This window comes from Heteronotia binoei, chromosome 6 (assembly GCF_032191835.1).
Source record: "Heteronotia binoei isolate CCM8104 ecotype False Entrance Well chromosome 6, APGP_CSIRO_Hbin_v1, whole genome shotgun sequence".
In the NCBI taxonomy this organism is placed as follows: domain Eukaryota; kingdom Metazoa; phylum Chordata; class Lepidosauria; order Squamata; family Gekkonidae; genus Heteronotia; species Heteronotia binoei.
The window spans coordinates 9,566,198-9,589,276 of record NC_083228.1 but is presented as its reverse complement, the minus strand read 5'-3'; the positions used below and the strand labels follow the sequence as shown (position 1 = coordinate 9,589,276).

Here is a 23,079-nt window from a genome sequence, read left to right as displayed (position 1 = left end):
GCTGGAATGGCCTTGGGTCAGCCAGAGCTCTCTTATCTGGGAGAGCCGGGTTTGATTCCCCACTCCTCCACTTGCAGCTGCTGGAATGGCCTTGGGTCAGCCAGAGCTCTCTTATCTGGGAGAGCCGGGTTTGATCCCCCACTCCTCCACTTGCAGCTGCTGGAATGGCTTTGGGTCAGCCATAGCTCTCTTATCTGGGAGAGCCGGGTTTGATCCCCCACTCCTCCACTTGCAGCTGCTGGAATGGCCTTGGGTCAGCCATAGCTCTCTTATCTGGGAGAACCGGGTTTGATTCCCCACTCCTCCACTTGCACCTGCTGGAATGGCCTTGGGTCAGCCAGAGCTCTCTTATCTGGGAGAGCCGGGTTTGATTCCCCACTCCTCCACTTGCAGCTGCTGGGATGGCCTTGGGTCAGCCAGAGCTCTCTTATCTGGGAGAACCGGGTTTGATTCCCCACTCCTCCACTTGCACCTGCTGGAATGGCCTTGGGTCAGCCAGAGCTCTCTTATCTGGGAGAGCCGGGTTTGATTCCCCACTCCTCCACTTGCAGCTGCTGGAATGGCCTTGGGTCAGCCAGAGCTCTCTTATCTGGGAGAGCCGGGTTTGATTCCCCACTCCTCCACTTGCACCTGCTGGAATGGCCTTGGGTCAGCCAGAGCTCTCTTATCTGGGAGAGCCGGGTTTGATTCCCCACTCCTCCACTTGCACCTGCTGGAATGGCCTTGGGTCAGCCAGAGCTCTCTTATCTGGGAGAGCCGGGTTTGATTCCCCACTCCTCCACTTGCAGCTGCTAGGATGGCCTTGGGTCAGCCAGAGCTCTCATAGCCATCAGGAACTCATTTGCATAGTCCACAACCCCTGACATCACCATTGTTTCACACAGGACTTTTTGTGGGAAAAGTCCAACAAGAGCTCATTTGCCTAGTAGGCCACACCCCCCTGTCACCAAGCCAGCCAGAACTGCGTTCCTGTGCGTTCCTGCTCAAAAAAAAAGAAAGAAAGAAAGCCCTGCTCGGTTACCGTATCCGGGTTTTAGATTTTTGGCGAATATGTCTATTTTTTTTTTTTTTACTTGGGCGTACATTGGAGACTTATTGTTTTTAAAGCTCTAGAAGATCCAACTGCCACCTACAAGCTGGTTATACAACCCAGGAACATCCATCTGTGAGGCTGCTGGTGCAGCTTGTGTTCTCAAGGGAATGCTAGCAGAAGAATGCGGCCTCTCTATATATACATTCGACTATTAAAAGGGCAAACAGAGCCGAACCCACGTGCAGCTGCCAAGGCATTTTTGTGCAGGCTGCCACTTCTCGTTGCCATTTTTTTTTGGACAAGAAAAGAGCCCATTTCTAGCTCACACGGCCGCAGAGATTAGCCCTGAGAAAGTGATGGCTGCCTTTCTGAGGGGATCGAATGAATTAGCCCCTGTTCTTCAAAAGGGAGCCCAAATTGTCCTCACTCTCGCTTATTGTCCGCCCATCGAAGTGGTTTGGATCCTGTCTCGATTTTGACCCTTTTCAATGGTTAACGATGTGCAGGAAGTGGACATCGCAAACTTGCAGTGAATTGGGAGAGGAAGTGGAACGCGACTAAATTCAGCGGGAGGTGGTGTGACGGGGTGTCAAGTTGCAACAGACTGATGGCAACCCAGTAGGGTTTTCTAGGCAAGAGATGGACAGAGCTGGTTTGCCATTACCTGCTCCTCCAGAGGGACCCTGAACTTCCTTGGTGGGCTCCCATCACAAGAAGCTGCCTAATACTCAGAACTTTTTTTGTAGCAGGAACTCCTTTGCATATTAGGCCACACACCCCTGCTGTATCCTATCCTCCAAGAGCTTACAGAGCTCTTAGTACAGGGATAAACATGGAGCAGAGGTGGCTATTGGCCACAGCATATTGATGAAACTCTCTGTCTGGGGCAGTGATGGTCTGTATTCTTGGTGCTTGGGGGGGGGGGGCAACAGTAAAAGGGCTTCTAGTGTCCTGGTCTCACTGGTGGACCTCCTGATGGCACCTGGGTGTTTTGGCCGCTGTGTGACAGAGTGTTGGGCTGGATGAGCCATTGGCCTGATCCAGCATGGCTTCTCTTATGTTCTTAGGGCCTATTGTAAACTCCAGGAGGATTGGCTACATCAAGGGTGCGTGACCTAATATGCAAAGGAGTTCCTGCTACAAAAAAAAAGGCCTGGTTTAATCCAACAAATGTGTCTGTCTCGGTATTCCGACTATTATTCTCTCCCACGCTCAGGGCTTTTCTTTTTGTAGCAGGAACTCCTTAGCATATTAGGCCACACCCCACTGATGTAGCCAATCCTTCAAGAGCTTACAGAGCTCTTATTCCAGGACCTACTAGAAGCTCCTGGAGGAATGACTACCTCAGGGGCGTGTGGCCTAATATGCAAAGGAGTTCCTGCTTAAAAAAAAAAGACCTGCTAATACTGAATCCGACCCATGGTCCATCACAGTCCGTACTGACTGCTCAGACTAGTATCCCCCTGATACCTGGGAGGGCAATTTAGACAGCTTTGCCCTGGAGCCTTACAAAACAAAAAAACGTTCCAACAGTTGCCATGCCAACACCCAAATAGCCGAGGCAGCCCGAAAGATATGCCTACTCACTGCAAAACAGAACATTGTGCCAGTGTTGCCTACGGACATGCTGATACATCTCTTTAGGAATGTGGTGTTGAATTCTTGCATTTAATACCTGGAATAAAGAATCCAACATTTCTCTGGAATAGGGATAGAGAACAGATGGCTTGAGTTTTCAGCACAGGTGTCTGGTCATGCAGTGTGCGACTTTTAATCTTTAGCAGGGCGTTTTTTTTTGTAGCGGGAACTCCTTTGCATATTAGGCCGCACCCACCCCCACCCCCCCACCCCCGATGGAGCTTACAGTAGACCCTGTAAGAAGAGCCCTGTAAGCTCTTGGAGGATTGACTACATCAGGGGTGTGTGGCTTAATAGGCAAAGGAGTTCCTGCTACAACCCCCCCCCCCCCCGATCTTTAAGGAATGAAGCATGTTTTGGTGAGCAAATCAGGAGTGAGCAAGCTGCTCGCCGCATGATCGAGACCGCGTGGCTCGTGTCAGAGGGAACCCAGCCAGAGGAGCTGGTTTCACGGGCCTGCAATTAACGTGGTTGGAATGTCTTTTTCACCAACTGGCGTTGTTGTCGAGTGCGTTTGACAACACGCACGCAATGCGGTGAGAGAACACTTTGAACGTACAGTAGGGGTGCCAACCTACAGGCGATGACTGGCTATCTTCTGGGATTACAAGTGATCTCCAGGCAACAGAGACTCATTCCCCTGGAGAAAATGGCTGCTTTGGGACTCTGTGGTGCAATATCCCTAGGCTTCCCAATCCCCAGGTCCCAGCGGGGGATCCCCTGGTTTTACAGGCTTCCCCCCTCCCCCTGCCAGTTGCCATGCCCTGATTGCTTGCCTCGTCAGTGTCTGTCAGGTGGTTAGCCAGAGGAGCATAACGATTAGAAGTGTGTATGGAGAAGGCATGGCGGGGGGATCCAGTTGAAGAGAAGTAATCATCAATTTTTGTCTGCTTCCTTGCTGGTAAGGATGAGGAATCCTCTCCACCCCTAGCCTTTTTAAGGCCACCCATAGGAGGTTCGGAATAAGTCGTTCTCCTGTTTTCCTAACTTTATGCCCTCAGGAATAGACTTAGTCCTCTGAACCGGCAGTTCACAGCTGCAGTTCTCATTGGAGGCAGAGATAAAAAAATATCTTTTGCTCCAAGAAAGAGTTGCCATCTTAAAGAGACAAATGCCTTCTCCAAGTCAACTGATTGGTGGGAGGGCTTTAAGAGCCACACAATATGTGTGAAAGAGCCACAGTTTGGCCCCCTCTGTACTAGACCCTTGCCCTTTTCTCCTGTTACAGACGAACACGGCTACCTGTCTTGATCTATCCTTAGTACAGCATGTCTGCAGAGGGAGGGTGATAAGGGGACAGAAATGAACCATTTAGGGCTTACAAATGCAGAATTATACCTCCTGTCACCGTCAGCAGTGTCATGGGGACAAACTGTCACATCGAGCTCTGGCGTCTGGGTGCAAACAGGCAGATCAGAAGATGACTCTTTTCCTGTCTGGGCCCAAAGGTTGTGACTAATTGTTACTTGAAACCCTGCAGTTAAAAATAATAATAATGATGATGATTGGACAGGCCGGCTTGCCAAATGGGTTCATCGTGAATTACTGGCTGTTCTCAAATATATGGAAAGGAAATTGAACAAAGGACATATGCGCAAAAACAAAGCAAATGTTTCCAAATAGGCAAGAGAGATAGTCCCCACCGCCACTGCCCCATGGCTTAAAAACGAGAGTTGCCAATCCCCAGGTGGGGACAGAGGATCCCCCTGGTCAGGCTCATCAGAAAGTGGGGTGGGGCGAGGCGATTGTCTGCTGCACACTCCACTGTTTCCTATGGAGACTGATTCCCATAAGATATAATGGGAAATTGATCCATGGGTCTCTGGGGCTCTGTCTTTTGAGGTAGAGGCACCTAATTTTCAGCATGGCATCCAATGCCTCTCCTCAAAACACCCTCCAAGTTTCAGAAGGATTGGATCAGGGGGTCCCATTCTATAAGCCCCAAAAGAAGGTGCCCCTACCTTTCATTATTCCAAATGGAGGGAAGTCATGTTAAAGGTGTGCGGTCCCTTTAAGTGTGACGGCTGGAACTCCCTTTGGAGATCAATGATGCTTGTCACAACCTTGCTCCTGGCTCCACCCCCAATGTGTCCTGGCTCCACCCCCAAAGTCCCCCGATATTTCTTGAGTCAGACTTGGCAACCCTATTGAAAACGGACCTCTGAAACTGGTAAATTCACCATGATCAGAATTAAGATTAAGTAGGTATTGCTAGCGTATTTAATCCATGACAACGGATTTTGACAGCAGCCCAGGAGTTCACTTTCCGGTCCTTGAGCTTAACTCTTTGTCTCCCCTTCCACTGAAATCTTTCAGCCTTTTGTCCGCTGAAACGATCTGTGGTGGCTAGTTATGGCCAGGGCTTTTTTTTTTTTGGTAGAAGAAGCCCGGTAGGGACTCATTTACCTATTAAGCCACACCCCCGACATCACCATTGTTTCACAAGGGCTTTTTTGGGTAGAAGAGGCCCAACAGGAACTCATTTGCATAATAGGCCACACCCTCGATGCCAAGCCAGCCGGAACTGCGTCCCTGTGCATTCGTGCTCAAGAAAAGCCCAGAAATGTGAAGCCATGGGGAGGGGGGATGACTGCTCTCAGCCGCAGCGTCTCAACAGCTCTCCCACGGTGGGCGTTCACACCACAGTGGCAGCAGCTGACATTTCTTTCACTAGTTATTCTGCTATTTAGAGTCCACCGCACTCTCTGAGAGTCGTCAGATTATATACTGTGCATCGAGTACAATCAACGGGATGGGATGTCCAACGAACAGTAGTAAACAGGGTTTGGACTCCAGAAGTCAGAAAGCAAACAGAAATCTCTAACAGAACTGAAACAAAGCGCGAGCTCTGAAACATGCTGGGTTCAATGGCACGATTCCTTTGAAGCGTGGTGTTGGAGAAGAGCTTTGCAGACCCGGTGGGACTGCCAAAAAAGGCACAGTGGCTTCTAGATCAAATCAAGTCTGAGCTCTTCCTAGAAGCTAAAATTATTAATGGTAAAGGCAGTCCCCTGCAGTTACACCTCATCCAATCACGCCTGCTTTTCTCATTCACCTGCGATTGCCATCGACCTGCTGTTGTCATTTGGCATCTGAAATCCTTCCGTTCTCCAAGACATAAGGACAGATGGACTCACATTCGAGCTATCTCTGAAGTGAACCGTGACTCACAAGAGCTCCTACCCTGCCAGAAGTTTTGCTAGTCTTTCAGTCGCTACTAGACCAGGGGTGGCCAAACGTGCTTAATATAAGAGCCGTATAGAATAAACATCAGATGTTTGAGAGCTGCAAGACATGGACATTATATATTTGAGAACCACCAGTTGTTTCTGACTCTGGGGTGACGTTGCTTTCACAGCGTTTTCACGGCAGACTTTTTACGGGGTGGTTTGCCATTGCCTTCCCCGGTCATCTACACTATCCCCCCATCAAGCTGGGTACTCATTTCACCAACCTCGGAAGGAAGGCTGAGTCAACCTGGAGCCAGCTACCTGAACCAGCTTCTGCTGGAATCGAACTCAGGTCGTGAGCAGAGGGCTCCAACTGCAGCTTTACCACTCGAAACCACGGGGATGATTAAGCTGAGGCTATCATAGAGTCGTAGAATCACAGAGCTGGAAGGGTCCATAAAGGACATCTAATCCAATGCAGGTCACACTATAAAAAGTTCTTTGGTCACACTATGACAAGTTCAGAAAACCAGTGGGGGATGGGGGGGCTTACGGAGAGCTGGGAGCAGGGTTCCCTCTAAACTGAGTTAGCGTGAGCGAGCTCACAGATGTTTAGCCTCCAGCTCACACGTTTTTGTCTTAGCCTGGCCACAGAGGAGGGCTGGGCTGACTGGGGAGAGGCTGCTGCTGCTGGGGCAGTCCGGGGGGCTGAAGTCCTGGCCTGTCCCCACAGAGACCATCCCCTGGCCCTTGTGGCCTCAGAGGCCTGGTCACAGAGGAGGGATGGGCTGACTGGGGAGAGGCTGCTGCTGGGGGAGGCAGAGGGGCTGAAGTCCTGGCCTGTCCCCACAGAGACCATCCCCTGAACCTTGTGGTCTCAGAGGCCTGGTCACAGAGGAGGGCTGGGCTGACTGGGGAGAGGCTGCTGCTGGGGGAGGCAGAGGGGCTGAAGTCCTGGCCTGTCCCCACAGAGACCATCCCCTGAACCTTGTGGTCTCAGAGGCCTGGTCACAGAGGAGGGCTGGGCTGACTGGGGAGAGGCTGCTGCTGGGGGAGGCAGAGGGGCTGAAGTCCTGGCCTGTCCCCACAGAGACCGTCCCCTGGCCCTTGTGGCCTCAGAGGCGTGGTCACAGAGGAGGGCTGGGCTGACTGGGGAGAGGCTGCTGCTGGGGGAGGCAGAGGGGCTGAAGTCCTGGCCTGTCCCCCCAGAGACCATCCCCTGAACCTTGTGGTCTCAGAGGCCTGGTCACAGAGGAGGGCTGGGCTGACAGGGGAGAGGCTGCTGCTGGGGGAGGCAGAGGGGCTGAAGTCCTGGCCTGTCCCCCCAGAGACCATCCCCTGGCCCTTGTGGCCTCAGAGGCCTGGTCACAGAGGAGGGCTGGGCTGATGGGGGAGAGGCTTCTGCTGCTAGGGGAGGCAGGGGGGCTGGAGTCCTGGCCTGTCCCCACAGAGACCACCCCCTGGCCCTTGTGGCCTCAGAGGCTGGTCACAGAGGAGGGCTGGGCTGACGGGGGAGAGGCTGCTGCTGGGGGAGGCAGGGGGGCTGGAGTCCTGGCTTGTCCTCACAGAGACCATCCCCTGGCCCTTGTGGCGTCAGAGGCCTGGTCATAAGGGAGGGCTGGGCTGACTGGGGAGAGGCTGCAGCTGCTGGGGGAGGCAGGGGGGCTGAAGTCCTGGCCTGTCCCCCCAGAGACCATCCCCTGGCCCTTGTGGCCTCGGAGGCCTGGTCACAGAGCAGGGCTGGGCTGACTGGGGAGAGGCTGCTGCTGCTGGGGGAGTCCGGGGGGCTGAAGTCCTGGCCTGTCCCCACAGAGACCATCCCCTGGACCTTGTGGTCTCAGAGGCCTGGTCACAGAGGAGGGCTGGGCTGACTGGGGAGAGGCTGCTGCTAGGGGAGGCAGGGGGGCTGAAGTCCTGGCCTGTCCCCACAGAGACTGTTCCCTGGCCCTTGTGGCCTCAGAGGCCTGGTCATAGAGCAGGGCTGGGCTGACTGGGGAGAGGCTGCTGCTGCTGGGGGAGTCCGGGGGGCTGAAGTCCTGGCCTGTCCCCACAGAGACCATCCCCTGGCCCTTGTGGCCTCAGAGGCCTGGTCACAGAGGAAGACTGGGCTGACTGGGGAGAGGCTGCTGCTGCTTCTGCGTAGGGTAGCCAGCCTCCAGGCGGGGCCTGGAGATCTCCCACTTTCCCAACTCATCTCCAGCTGGCAAAGATCAGCTCCCCTGGGGAAAATGGCTGTTTGGAAGGGGTGGCTTTATGGCGTTGTACCATGCTGAGGCCCCTCCCCAAACCCCACCCTCTCCTGAATCCACCCCCAAATTCTCCAGGTATTTTCCCACACAGACCTTGCATACAATTGGCAACTCCTGGAAACAGATGCACTTATGGAAATAGGATCCTGGCTATAAAAAAGGAGTATAGATTAATTGGACCTAAATCAAGGGACAAAAAAACCCCTCTCCAGCCACAACGTTAAAAGAAAATTTGGCATAGCTGATTTGGCTGCTGAACTAAAAGGGTGTTCTTAGCCTCATGGAATCAAGTATTCAAAACCTCTAACTTCATGCTAATGTTGTATCTGTAATGATCTCCATACGCTCCCCTCCCCTTTTGCCGTGATGAGTTCCAGCTCTCCAATAAATGCTGTTGTATCTGCAGCTAATATAACAGCGCTCAAGTTAGCTTTAGAGTTTGGTAATTCTCTCGTAAATTCTACATTCCGATGATGGATTATCTCTTCTAGGCATTAAAATATCATGCATGATGGCCTTTTCTATAAACATAAATCATCGCGTATTTCATCAAGTTAGCAGTGCACCTACTGGTAATGAGAGAGAGAAAGAAATATTACAGTCTTTTTTGGAGATTTAAGGAGGTCGTCTAGTTTCATACAATTCTGAATTGCTACTAAAAAGCAGAGAGCAGCAATAGCCAATATGTCCATTGAACATACAAGTCAAGTGCCGCAAACGGCGTATTTTCAAAAAGGAGCATTTCAGTAGCCATATTTGGGTGCTATCAAGTAACAATTTTTTTATTAAATTAAATTAAATTAAAGCAATACAGCTTTATTAAAAGAATCAACACCAAACTATACATATCTTTCTTCATATACCAAACATTGGCAAATGTAAGAGTAAAGTACAGAGTACATTTCCAAAATCTCAAACAAAATGAATATTATCAATTCTGGTGACCATATAAATTAGAGTTACCAAGTCCAACCCCAGAAATATCTGGGGACTTTGGGGGTGGAGCCAGGAGACTTTGGGGGTGGAGCCAGGAGACACTGGGGTGGAGCTAGGGGGAGGGGGGGAAACGGTGCCGGGGAGCGTGGCGAGCCGCCTGGTCTCGGAGCGGGCAAGGCCGCCGTGCTCCACTCCGCCTCTGGGGTGGAATCGGAGGGGGGGGGGGTGGAGGCAGGCCAGGGGCGTGGCGAGCCATGAGTCTGGGTCCTAGAAGGGCCAGGATTCGCGGCTCGCCATGCTCCTGGCCTGCCTCGCCCTCCCCTGTGCTGCTGCTGCCTCTTGGCTGCTCCTCCGAGATGGGATCAGCCTGGGCCCATCTCGGAGGAGCAGCTGCGGTGGGCGGGGAGGGGGCGGCAGTGGTGCGGCGGCCTCGCCCGCTCTGGGATGGGGCGGCTCGCCATGCTCCCTGGCGCCGTTCTCCCCCCCCCCCCCGCTTCCATTTTTGGGGGGAGTGGGGGAAGAGGGTGGAAATCCTGGGGTCCCCCGCCAGGGGGAGAGGGTTGGGAAGCCTAATATAAATAGTGTTAGGTGCCCTCATAAAACACACACAAAAAAAGAGACAAACAAACACAACTTAAAAAGAAAGGGGGGAAGGGGGTTAAGGAGAGAGGGGAATAGGAATGAAATGGCAAAGGAGATCGGTGCACTGCTAGTAGAGAAAGATAGTCCGTAGATGATATCAAACCACATTGAACTGGACAGCCCATATTCCATGAAAGGAAAGGTTCCCACTTGCGGAAAAAAAAAAAGAATAGGCTTGAGGGGTGTCAGAAACAAGTTAATTGTCAGTTATTTTGTCTAGGAAGAAATATTCCCATAACTTCAATAGCCACGTTTTAGTCAAAGGTGAATCAGGTGTCTTCCATTTAATAGCAATAGGATGTTCAGCTGCTGTAGACATAATCGAGAGCAACTCCTTTTGAGGCTTTGTGAGCTACAGATTTCCCCGTAGATTCAGTAGAAGAGCTTGTGGCAAGGAAGGCACCTGAATACCTGTAATCTGCTGCATGTGCTGTAGAACTGTTTGCCAAAACGTTTTTACAGCTGGACAAGTCCACCAGTTGTGCAGATAGGCTATCAAGTAACAATTGACTCACAGTAACCCCATCACCATGCGGGTTTTCCAGGCAAGAGAAAAACAGAGGTGGTTTGCCATTGCTTGCCTCTGCATAGCAATCCGGGACTTCCTTGGTGGTCTCCCATCCAAATACTAGCCATGGTTGAGCCTCCTTGACTCCCAAGTTCGGACAGTGTCAAGCCAAGCTGAGACTACGAGGCTGCATTCTTTGATTTTACTCATTTCTAAATTACTCATGGCTGTTTTAACCCATTCTTAAACTAAAGCTTAGAGGTACCAATAGGGTTGCCAATCCCCAGGTGGGGGCAGGGGATCCCCCGGTTTGGAGGCCCTCCCCCCACTTCAGGGTCATCGGAAAGCAGGGGGAGGGGAGGGAAATGTCTGCTGGGAACTCTGTTATTCCCTATGGTGATTTATTCCCATAGAAAATAATGAAGAATTGATCCGCAGGTATATGGGGCTCTGGGAAGCTGTTTTTTGAGGCAGAGGCACCAAATTTTCAGTACAGCATCTAGTACCTCTCCCCAAAATATCCCCCAAGTTTCAAAATGATTGGACCAGGGGGTCCAATTCTATGAGCCCCAAAAGAAGATGCCCCTATCCTTCATTATTTCCTATGGAAGGAAGGCATTGAAAAGGTGTGCTGTCCATTTAAATGTGATGGCCAGAACTCCCTTTGGAGTTCAATTATGCTTGTCACACCCTTGATTTTGGCTCCACCCCTAATGTCTCCTGGCTCCACCCCCAGAGTCTCCTGGCTCGACCCCCAAAGTCCCCAGATATTTCTTAAATTGGACTTGGCAACCCTAGGTACCAAAAAACAAACAAACAAACAAAAAAACGCAACAGGTCAGTACGAGTTTCCCTGTTTCACTCAGAGCTTCCACGAGCTTCACATTCAAGAAAAGGCATTTCTTCCGATCCAAACTTCCCATTCTTTAAAGAATGGGAAATTTGGATCTGAAGAAATGCCTTGAATCGAATGTGAAGCTCATGGAAGCTCTGAGTGAAACAGGGAAACTCGTACTGCCTTGTTGTGTTCTCCAATTGCCTTGTTGCAATGGACCACTCCACTTGTTTCTGTGGGAAGATTTGGAGCGTTGGACTCTGTTGGAAAACTGACCTTATACCAGCCTGGACCGCCAAATTGAAGAAACTTGTTGCATTGACTGCTAGTTGGAAACTTTGGGTTCAGGCGTTGTTTTTACATTGTCACTTTCACTTTGTGTGATTAATTTCACCTTCTTTAGAATACATTTATATTGTTTATCAGTCTTTTTCAATGTGTTATATGTTTTGAGGCTGGTTTTCGCGGAGGCTTGTAGCCTTTTCCCTGCTCTATTTCCCACAATTCTGTTTGGTTGCTAAATCCCCAGGTGGGGGCAGGGGATCCCCTGTTTTAGAGGCCCTTCCCCCACTTCAGGGTCACCAGAAAGCAGGGAGGGAGGGAAATATCTGCTGGGCACTCCATTATTCCCTATATGGACCAATTCCTATAGGGTAAAATGGAAAATTGATCCATGAGTATCTGGGGCTCTGGGGAGCTGTGTTTTGAAGTAGAGGCACCAAATTTTCATCATAGCATACAGTGCCTCTCCTCAAAACACCGCCCAAATTTCAAAAAGATTGGACCAGGGGGCCCAATTCTATGAGCCCTCAAAGAAGGTGCCCCTATCCATTATTTCCAGTGGAGGGAAGGCACTTAAAAGCTGTGCGGTCCCTATAAATGTGACGGCCAGAACTCCTGTCGGAATTCAATTATGCTTGTCACAACCTTGTTCCTGGCTCCACCCCCAATGTCTCCTGGCTCCACCCCCAAAGTCCTGAGATATTTCTTGAATGGGACTTGGCAACACCACCTGCCCCAGACTGTATCAGTCTTTAAGGTGCGATTGGACGTTTGCTCTTTTCTGCTTTATATTTTTGTACAGTCGACCTGTAAATTAGTCTAATTATTTGCGCCACATCGATGGCCTAAATAAAAAGGAAATCAGCAACAACAACAACTCTCAAAGTTTAGGGAAATTCTCCTGCCTGATTCTTATTAGCTTAAGGCAACCAGGGAAAAGAGCTGTTTGCATTACAGAGCACATTTTTTAAAAGCACATGATTAATTTCCTCTTTGTTCTTAGAAGCAAGCAAAAAAAAAAAAACTATGCAAAAAGCTTTCAGCAGTCAAACATCTCTGTAGCACCAGTAACAAAACTGAGAGGACCATACGCCCTATATCTTTCAACCCTAGGCGGAAACAAAAGTGCGGCGGAAACAAAAGTGCATTCAATTAATCCACTATGGGGTCCAAGAGACCTCAAGGTAAGTCATAGAAATTTTTTTTAAAAAAAGAAACCCTTCAATGTGCATGACATACCAACTGCAAAGAAGTAAAGCTATACTTCATTAAATATTTCCCTTTGGCAATCCAGAGATTCAGCCTGCAGGGAGAAAATACAGTTTTACCCTATATACCAATTTCAGTTTCCCTTTCAGTGCCATGGGGGTAAACTTGACCCCAGCACCTTCAGTTAACATATTACCATTTACAAATATTACCGGGGGGGGGGGGCAGAAATGAAACTCCACAGTAGGGTTGCCAAGTCCAATTCAAGAAATATCTGGGGACTTTGGGGGTGGAGCCAGGAGACTGGGGGTGGAGCCAGGAGACTTTGGGGGCGGAGCCAGGAGCAAGGGTGCGACAAGCATAATTGAACTCCAAGGGAGTTCTGGCCATCACATTTAAAGGGACAGCACACCTTTTTAAATGTCTTCCTTCCATAGCAAATAATGAAAGATTTGGGCACCTTCTTTTGGGACTCATAGAATTGAACCCCCTGGCCCAATCATTTTGAAACTTGGGGGGGGGGGGGTACTTTGGGAAGAGGCACTAAATACTATACTGCAAATTTGGTGCCTCTATCTCAAAAAACAGCTCCCCCAGAGCCTCCAAAACCTCCAGATCAATTCCCCATTATAACCTATGAGAATCAATCTCCACATAGGGAATAATGAAGTGCTCAGCAGACGTTTCCCTCCCCCCCCACTCCGTTTCTGGTGACTCTGAAGCGAGGGATTGGCCTCTCTACTCACAAGTTGCTGCCAACTTCTTCAAAGTAACACAGACACCCCATTCCAAGAGGAAGCCTTTCCAATCGGAGACTGAAGCCTCCAGAGGTGGAAAGTCACATGGCGGCTGTGGGGGTGGGGCTTCCCTCAGCCGGCCAGCTGACTGGGGGCGGGAAGAAGCCTGGGAAAGCAGCAGAACCCCTGCTGGGACCTGGAGATTGGCAAGCCTACTCCACAGGCCAACTAGCTTAACTAGACACAGAGCACGGATCTAAGGTGCCCACCAACACCTTTCCAGGTGCCCACCAAGTGTTAGAACATGGGCGGAGGCACGTGGGGCTTTTGTCAAGCAAGTCTTCTGATTGGCTATGCAGATTTTTTTAAAAAAAATATTGCTTGGGCAGCAACTGCTACCACAGCACAAGGATCTTCACTGTGCGACTGAACGTAAACTACGGCAGCCATTTTGTGGTGGCCATTTTGTGACTGCACTCATCATGCTTTGTCAGAATTCCAAAAAATGTCCACTGTCTCAAAAATGTTGGGGAATCCCTGACACGGAACCCCACCCCTAAACAGGAGCATCATTGTGCGACATCCCCGATATGATGACATCGCCTGGAAGTGATGCCAGGGCATAGGGGGATATCACACATGGACACTCTGGAATTTTGGGCAAGACTCTACGGGTGGAGGGTGAATTTGCCATAGAGTTTCACACAAAAACCAGAGTGTCGCCCCAGAGATTGCTGATGTGATGATGTCACTTCCCCTGAATAAAACTTTGTTGGTCTTAAAGGTGCCACTGGACTCAAACTTTGTTCTGCCGCTTTAAATCAGGGGTGGTCAAACTTGCTAAATGTAAGAGCCACATAGAATAAATGTCAGGTGTTTGAGAGCCATAAGGCATGAACATCAGAGAGAGCCGGTATATAGATTGGGGGAGGGAGGTGGGAGAGGTGGAAAGAAAGCAACTTTGATTTTAAATGCATTCCCCAAGATGCCAGCCAACGGACTGGTGGGGACTTCGAGAGCCATATAATGTGTGTGAAAGAACCACATGAGGCTCCCGAGCCAGAATTTGGCCACCCTTGCTTTAGACCAACACAGCAACCCACTTGGATCAGTTTTGGTGGACGCTGCTTTTAATCTCATCCTTCTGTGCACCCTGGAAAAGTATTGTCCCTGGGAGAAGGATCCACTGCTCATCTCACTCTTTCCCCTCTCCTCTCTGTCTTTCCAACGCAGAGGACATACATCTTCACTTTTCTCCTGAGCTCCCGAGTCTTCATTCATCCTCATGAGCTCCTGGCGAAAGTGGGTCAGATCTGCCTTAAACAGAAGCAACAACTGGAGACTGGAGTCGAGGTGGACAAGGTAGGGGATGGATACGGCTTATTGCTGGTTTAAAGCGTCAATGTGGTTCCTTTTAACCAGGGCGTTCTTTTTGCAGCAGGAACTCCTTTGCATCTTGGGCCACACACCCCTGATGTAAACAGTCCTTCAATAGCTTGCAGGGCTCTTCTTACAGGGTCTGCTGTAAGCTCCAGGAGGATTGGCTACATATCAGGGGTGTGTGGCCTAAAATGCAAAAGAGTTCCTGCTACTACAAAAAAGCCCTGCTCATAACCCAGTCTGTGAAATCTATGTAAGTTAATAGAGGAGAGGGGGATGTGATTCAGTTGTAGACTCTACTTGGCATCAAGAAGGTCAAATATCCAATCCCAGTCAAAAGAACCAGGCGGTAGTGGAAAAGCCTGGAGAGAAGCGTGGCCACTGCCAGCTCTTTGAATAGCCAACACCGCATTTGATGGACCAAGGATTTCATTCAGTACCAAGCCAGCATCAGGTATGTTCATGTGTTGCTAGACGGATTCCAGCAAGCGGACATAAAGGCTTCATGGGCATAATTCAGTGTGACAACTTATAATAATAATAAAATAATCAAATTTTATTTATATCCCGCCCTCCCCGCCTAAGCAGGCTCAGGGCGGCTAACAACATCCATAAAATACAATACAATAAATATACAAGTCTTTAAAATAACATTATCCAAAACAATTCTAAATTCACATTTAACATGATTTGACAGAACAGTGATGTTCCTGGCGCTATTTCTGTCAGTTTCCGTAATAGCGAGGATCCCTGGGCAAATTTTTGGCGGGTCCATTTATTTAGCGATCATAAATCAGCTGTCTGTAAAAGCCGACCTAAAAAGGATGGTCTTGCAGGCCCTGCGGAATTGGTCAAGACTCCGCAGGGCCCGCACCTCTTCCGGGAGCTGGTTCCATAGGGATGGAGCTGCGATGGAAAAGGTCCGTGCACGGGTGTTCTGCAGTTTGGCCTCTTTTGGCCCAGGGATAGTCAGCTTGTTCTTCCCTGCTGACCTCAGTGCTCTCTGGGGCTCGTATGGGGAAAGACGGTCCCTCAGGTAGGCAGATCCTCGGCCATATACTCTGCAACTTGCACATGCTCTGGTAGTAGTTAAGAAGGGGAAGGTAACCTGCCAGTTGCACTTGCCGTTAGTGAGAGACCGAGAGCTCCAAAAGTGTCTCAGTGCAGTGGAGTCAGCCCCGCCAGTGGTTTCTCCCAGCACTGCTGCGGCAACAAGACCAGGGGGGCTTTTCCTGAGCAGGAACGCAGTTCCTTCTGGCTCAGCATCAGGGGGTGTGACCTAATGTGCAGATTGAATGCCTGCTGTGCTTTTCCCACAAAAAAGCCCTATGTGAAACAACGGCGCCGCCAGGGGTGTGGCCTAATATGAAATGAGCTCCTGCTGGGCTTTTTCTACAAAAAAAAAAAAAACTCTGAGATTTGAGACCGTGTCCCGGTCTGCCCCGGGATCAGTTCAATGGCACAGTCCGTGTCCCTATGGAGCAGGAGTTCATCGGCTCCCTATTCACTAAGCACCCCCCCCCTTAAGTCTCGATATGCCTTAGGGATCGTCTGGACTTCCTCCATTGTCAGGCAAACCTTCTAATTTCAGGGTGGCGGATTATGTCCCTCGTGCACCACAAGTCAATCAAGGCTTTCACCTGTATGAACCTCTTGAGTCTGCTGTTTAACAAAATTACTGGCACAAAATATAGCGACCCCGTTACTCTCACCCTGAGTGGTGCCGGTTCGTCAGCGACCTGTTGATTGGCACCATTCAGAGCAGGTCGTCCTCGTTTCCCGCCGGCTCATCCTCCCAGGACATCTCACTCAGCTCATCGATGAAGATGGTCTCCTCGCCAGGCATCGAGCTTGCAGCCGCACTGCTCTTCACCGCATCCTTAGGGTGGCTGGTCTGCTTCTTTGGAGTTGGACTGCTTGCCTTGGTGGTGGTTGACGTTGGCCTAGGGGGGTTAGGGCAGCCACTGGCCAAGTGGTTCGGGTCCCTGCAACGGAAACACTTGTGGGTCGCCGAGGACTTCCCTGCTCCTCCCCCCACCTGGGTCTTCTTCGCCTCCGTCTTCACCCCTGGTTTCTGGTCACGGCCCATCTTGCCATTCTGCTGCTGGCGCTGCATGGCCACTCTCTTCATGTTGGTCTCTACCTCTCCCGCCAGCTGTATCCACCCCACCAGGGTGGTTGGCCTCACTTGCTGCAGGGCTCGATCCAGGACACTAGCATTCAGTCCCCGGGTGAAATGCTTGATCTTCATCAGCTCACTCCACCCCCTCACTTTAGCCGCGTTGGTGCGGAACTCGGCCACATACTCACGGATCAATTTAGAGCCTTGTTGTATGTCCCTCAGGGCGGCCAATGCGCGGGTCTCCTGTAGGGGGTCCTCATACTGGGCCAGTAATGCTTGGACGAAAGTGGCCACATCGTCCAGTTCCGGGCTCATGGCCTCGTACAAACTCACATACCATCACTTAGCGGCCCCCTTCAACTTTGATCCCAGATAGTCCACACGGCTAAATTTGTCAGGGAAGGTGTTTCCCCAATAATGCATGTAGCTATTGGCCTGGATCGTGAAGTACTCCACCTCTTCAAAGGTGGCCTCCAACCCTCAGCCACTTTCTCGAGGGGCCGGGGGTGCCGCCGGTTGCACCCGGGGCAGTATTGTCGAGGGTCTAGTTGCAGGCAGTTGCGGGGCTCTTCTCGGGTCAGTCATCCTCATAATACAGTCAACTTGCCTGTTGAGTTCTCCGGCCATCATGGTGGTCATTGCTTGCATCTCATCCCGCAACCCCTTGGTGACCTCTTCGACTTCCTTTCTTACCATCGACCGGAATTCTCGAGCAATCTCGTTTTCCTCCTCCCTCGGGGTGACCAAGAGTTGTTGAATATGGAGAGGGGAGCCCTTCCCAGCGATTCTTCGGGTGTCCAGCACGTGCCATGGTGGTGTTGGTGCTCTTCCCCCCCCCCGCCTCAAGTTCTGGAAGTTCACTGCTCACTGGAATCTTTTCAGCCATTCGATTATAAAGTTGCCAGGGCGGTTAAACTTTTTATAGGATCACTCTCAAAATGTCAAGCATGCGGTTTCAATGACGAGTCAAGTTTGATACAAAACTACGTTTATTGATAGACCGATACTTTCAGTGTAACAGATTCTTGGGTGCAGTCAGATGTAGCATTAGTGGCGACACAGCTCTGTCTGGCTGATGGATTAAATGTGTTTGTTCAGACATCCACATCTGGCAATCGAGCATCATCCAGGGTCATCCTGGCTTGCTACGCCTGAATGGCGCATTAATTTGACAGCACAAAAAGTCCGGCCCTTTTTCAAAACAGCGGCACAAAATCGGCTTTTTCATGTTTGGACAGCTCACGTGCAATACTGCCTCCCACCTTTTAAAAAAAAAAAAGCCTCAGCAGACATGCGCATTGCCAGATCATCCGGGAATCTGAGGTGACGCTTCTGCCTCTCTAATCAACACAGGATCGGAGGGGGGGGGGACGTTATCCCACTATTCAGAACAGGAAAAAATCTTTTTTTTTCAATGTGGAGAATTTCCAGATATCATTGTCACTGCCAATTTCTAGAAAAGTAATTCCTGGCAGTTCCTTGGTTTGAATCGGCAACATTAATTCCAGAAACTTTCCCCCTTCCCTTCTGCCTCTGAAGCAACATTTGATTTCCCAGCTCCAAATAGTTGGGCGCATGTTCAATGGACCCCGCCCCCCCCCCCCCCCCCCAGAAATCACCATCTGATTACGCATGCTCCAAGAAAAGAACGTGATAGTATTTGATGTCTGATCACACAACAACAGAATGAATCACATTCTTGGATGCTTGTCTGAACTGCCCTGCATCGAATCAATATTCAGCGGTTCAGATTTGAGTGCTACACACCTGCTTTTAATGGTACGTGTGACTGCACCCCTTGAGAGCGATGCTAAAGATACATTGATACAATACTTTTAAGGCATACTTCAAAAGGATTCCAAAAGGTGGGGGCGAGGGATGCGCTCTCACACATAAACTATCATAAATGTCTACATTCTTATCGTGTTATCAGGACTCCGTCCTTGCTTTCCCCAGATGTGTCACACTCCCTAACAGGAATGTATGGGAAGGTGCTGATTACTCTTTCTCAAGTTAGTTTAGTTTCTCTCTACTTCTACTTTGCAAGCAATAAAGTAAAAAGGGGCAGGGGGGAAGAATAACAGAGTTAACAGACCTTGGTCAAGCCTTGATGCCTTTTAGCAATTCCTTTCTGGAGCCCTGTGGTGCAGAGTGGTAAAGCTACAGTACTGCAGTCCGAGCTGCCTGCTCACAACCTGAATTTGATCCTGGGGGAAGCTGGGTTCAGGTAGCCAGCTCCAGGTTGACTCAACTTTCCATCCTTCCGAGGTCAGTAAAATGAGTCCCCAGCTTGCTGCTGGGGGGGGGGGAAGTGTAGACGATTGGGGAAGGCAAGGGCAAACCACCACGTAAAAAGTCTGCCATGAAAACATCGTGATGCAGCATCACCCCAGAGTCGGAAATGATTGGTGCTTTTTCTGGAATTACAACTCAAGCGGTAGAATTATAAATTCACCTCCTACGCAGCTTGCTAAGTCTCCTGTAGACTGCGCTTTAGCGAGCTCTTAAAAATCAATAAGAAGCTTCTGGGTTATTAAACAAAATGCTGCACAGTGAGACGAGAGTCTCCTTTCTTTGTGCAAAGTATTCCCTTAGAGGGGACGCTCTGCCAAGGGACCTTCCTCTTTCCCTTGCAGGGGAGCTACCTGTTGGATTGGAATCCCCTAGAGCCATGCAAATTTCCTGCCCAAAGCGGAAACCACAGAAGGAAAGGACCCTTCCCAGAGTCCGGGTGGAGGAACTGTGGGGCGGGGAGGAAACTTTGGCTTCGGCCAACATAAAAACAATAAAGGAAATTGCTTCTGCCGTGAGCGTCTTAAAGAGCGCCGTTTCCGCTCCTGCTCAAAGCAAAAATTAAAGTGTTTCCCCTTGCTGTGAACGAGATCCTAATTAAATGTCATTTAAAATACCCAGGGAAGGAAGGGAGAGGAATGGCTGTATCAGCAACAGGGCCATTAGAAGAACCGAATAACATCCTTGGCGACTGAAGAACACTTCGGAAGTCCTCACCTACCGAAGCCACGGGTGGAGCGACAGTGACTCACTAATAAAAGCAGGGCCATTCCCATTTCTCTTCAATCACGCCCTGCTGGAAATTGCTGCTGCTTCCTCTGTTCTGACTGCTGAAATTAGATGCAGCCAGCCATTAGCATGGACAAATCCATCCTGGGGCGGCGGCGGGGGGGGGAATGCTTCTGTTTCTGGTATATGGGATGTGCTGGAATGTAGGAATCAGGGCTTTTTTTTTTGTAGGAGGAACTCCTTTGCCTATTATGCCACACACACCCTGATGCAGGCAATCCTCCAAGAGCTTGCAGAGATCTTAATACAGGGCCTACAGGAAGCTCCAGGAGGATTGGCTAGAGCAGGGGGTGTTAGGGCTACCAAGCCCCCAGTCCGGGTGGGAGTTCCCCCACCCAGGAGGTTCCCAACTCACCGGCTCACATTGGGCTGGTGGGGGAAACCTCCCCCTATGTCGCCAGCACGATGATGTCACCCGGAAGTGACGTCATTGCACCAGTGCACAGCAGCCGCTGTAGGCATTTCCGGGAAAACTCTATGGTTTTCCCGGATGCTCTAGCCATTTGGGAGAGAAAACTCTATGGTACAATAGGTACCATAGAGCTTTTCCCCTCCCAAATGGCTAGAGCGTCTGGGAAAACCATAGAGTTTTCCCAGAAATGCCTAGAGCTGCCACGTGACATCATTGCGTCACGCGCATGCCTTGCTGGTGCGCAAAAGTCCCCCACTCTGGGATGCACAGGACTTGGCAACCCTAGGGGGTGTGGCCTAATATGCAAAGGAGCTCCTGCTACAAAGAAAGCCCTGGAATAGCATTATGACATGGGCACGGAATCGAGAACAGGTTCGGAACGTAGGGACGAGGCCACTGCTAGGCGTTGGCCAGGATTGTATCACTGAGATGAGATGAAATAGTTTGCTTCCATTCTCAGTTTGCTTCTGAGGCCCAGGGGGCGACTCAGGTGGGGAACCAACCTCCAAGTAGGACCTGGAGAACTCTAGGAGCTGCGGCTGATCTCCAGACAACAGGAATCAGCCTCTGGAGAAAATGTCTGAATGGGAAGGTGGACTCTCTGGCTTTATACCTGCTGAGGTCCCTCCCCATACCTCGTCCTCTACTAGGGCTGCCAATCCCCAGGTGTGGTCAGGGGATCCCCTGGTTTGGAGGCCCTCCCCCCACTTCAGGGTCATCAGAAAGTGGGGGGAGGGAGGGAAATGTCTGCTGGGCACTCCATTATTCCCTAAGGCACTAATTCTCATAGGGTATAATGGAGAATTGATCCGCAGTTATCTGGAACTCTGGGGGGATGTTTTTGAGGTAGAGGCACCAAATTTACAGCATAGCATCCGATGCCTCTCCTTAAAACACCCTCCAAGTTTCAAAAAGATTGGACCAGGGGGTCCACTTCTGTGAGCCCCAAATAAAGATGCCCTTATCCGTCATTATTTCCAAGGGAAGGAAGGCAATTAAAAGGTGTGTGGACCCTTTAAATGTGATGGCCAGAACTCCCTTTGGAGTTCCATCACGCTTGTCGCAACCTGGCTCTACCCCTACATCTCCTGGCTCCACCCCCAAAGTCTCCTGGCTCCACCTCCAGAGTCCCCGGCTATTTCTTGACATGGACCTGGCAACCCTATCCGCTGCAGGCCCACCCTCAAATCTCCAGGACTTTCCCAACCCAGAGTTGGCCACCCTAAATTCCGGAGTGCTAGTAGTGAACTTTAAAATCCTAAACGGCCTTTGGCCAAGACATTCAAGAGATGATTTCTTCCTCTGAAGGCACCCTGACGTTCATGGAGGGATAGTTGAACGTTGGGAGATTTCAGGCTTATTTTGGTGTGACACTGCCCCTTTAGAAGCCTGCCTTGCTGAGAGTCTTGCAAGCCTTTAAAAAAACATCCCATGTCTTCCTTTTGCGGGTTTTCGGAGTAAATTGAGCAACTTGTTTTCCAGCTTCTTTGTGATTTTGTTCCGGGTGTATTTTCACATGAGTACCATTGGTGGCAGACACCCTCCAAGCAGAGGTGTTTCCCGATTTCTAGCAGGCAAGAGGGAACGCTTCTTCCACAGCGTCTCCAGAGCTGAATGTGCATCATCCAAAAAGCAATGAAAATATTGTTTTTCCTCCCGAAACGTTGCTTTGGTATGCAAATCTACGCAGAACTGATTAACCGAGCAACAGAAACATCTGTAATTGTGCGACGGTTTGCATTTGTGTCAGCGTTCTGTCAAGCCACTTGACAGAGCATTGGAAGATACAAAACCAAAGAAGTACGAGCGAGAGGTTTTTACACCCCGTTGATGGTATGGGGAAAGAACGACACATTTGACTCAGAGTGCTCCACTGTGATACGGTTGGCTCTAAAACCAGCAACAAATCAAATTAGAGGAGCGCACGTGTCACACCGCAAGTGACCAGGAAGGGCCTTCTACTGGCTGCCGCCACTATGGTTAGGGTCTGTCTAGGAGAGTGCCCAGAGCACCCATCCAACCCCTGTATCTTCCTTATTAGCAAGTATCTATTAACCGTAACCAAAGAGACGTAAGGAAACAGCAGCTTAACAGCAAGAAGTTTATTATAAGTGATCTAGAACAAGAAGTGGGTACAATCATAGAATCATAGAGCTGGAAGCAATGTTCCCTCTAAGCTGCAGAGTCTTGTGAGCAAAAATTCTACTTTGTGTGCTACTGGCATTAAAGTTGTGAGCTACTGTATAAATTACGGTATTGTGCTCTGGGGTCATCCTTCCTGAGCTCAGACAAAGAATTATTGAATTGGAGGCTAAAAAGAAGGTGCCCCTATCCTTCATTATTTCCAATGGAGGGAAGGCATTTATGTGATGTGATGTGATGGCAAGAACTCCCTTTGGAGTTCAGTTCTGCTCATCACAACCTCTCTCCTGGCTCCACCCCCAAAGTCCCCTGATATTTCTTGAATTGGACCCGGCAATCCTACTGCGCAAGGCCAGGCAAGGTTGTAACCTGGTGCGACGACTTTTAACTTACTGATTCAAAAGGCTGTGTTTGGGGGAAGGAAGGGTACTTGAAGTGCTGTGAGGTTTCCCAGAGAACTTGGAGTCTAGGAAGGTCTCCGGGGCCCTGGTTAACCGCTCCGTGTTCTTTCCTAGGCCAAGCTCAAGTCCTTTGCTGCCAAGATCATCCAGCTTCTCAAGGAATGGACCGAAACCTTCCCCTATGACTTCCAAGATGAGAAATCGATGAAAGAGCTGAAGGAAATTGCTCACCGGATCACGCAGTGCGATGAGGTAGGGAGACGCACGCAGGTGAAAGAACCACCACCACCACCCTAGAATTT

The 23,079-nt window shown here is 50.1% G+C and overlaps 1 protein-coding gene across 1 annotated transcript in view; it reads left to right on the top strand.

Annotated features, from left to right (window-relative positions):
- RASGEF1A (RasGEF domain family member 1A) overlaps positions 1 to 23,079 on the top strand; it is a 157,562-nt gene that overhangs the window by 104,720 nt on the left and 29,763 nt on the right. The window contains 2 exon segments of the mRNA XM_060241033.1: positions 14,473 to 14,601; positions 22,892 to 23,029. Of these exon segments, the coding sequence (XP_060097016.1) occupies positions 14,473 to 14,601; positions 22,892 to 23,029 (267 nt within the window).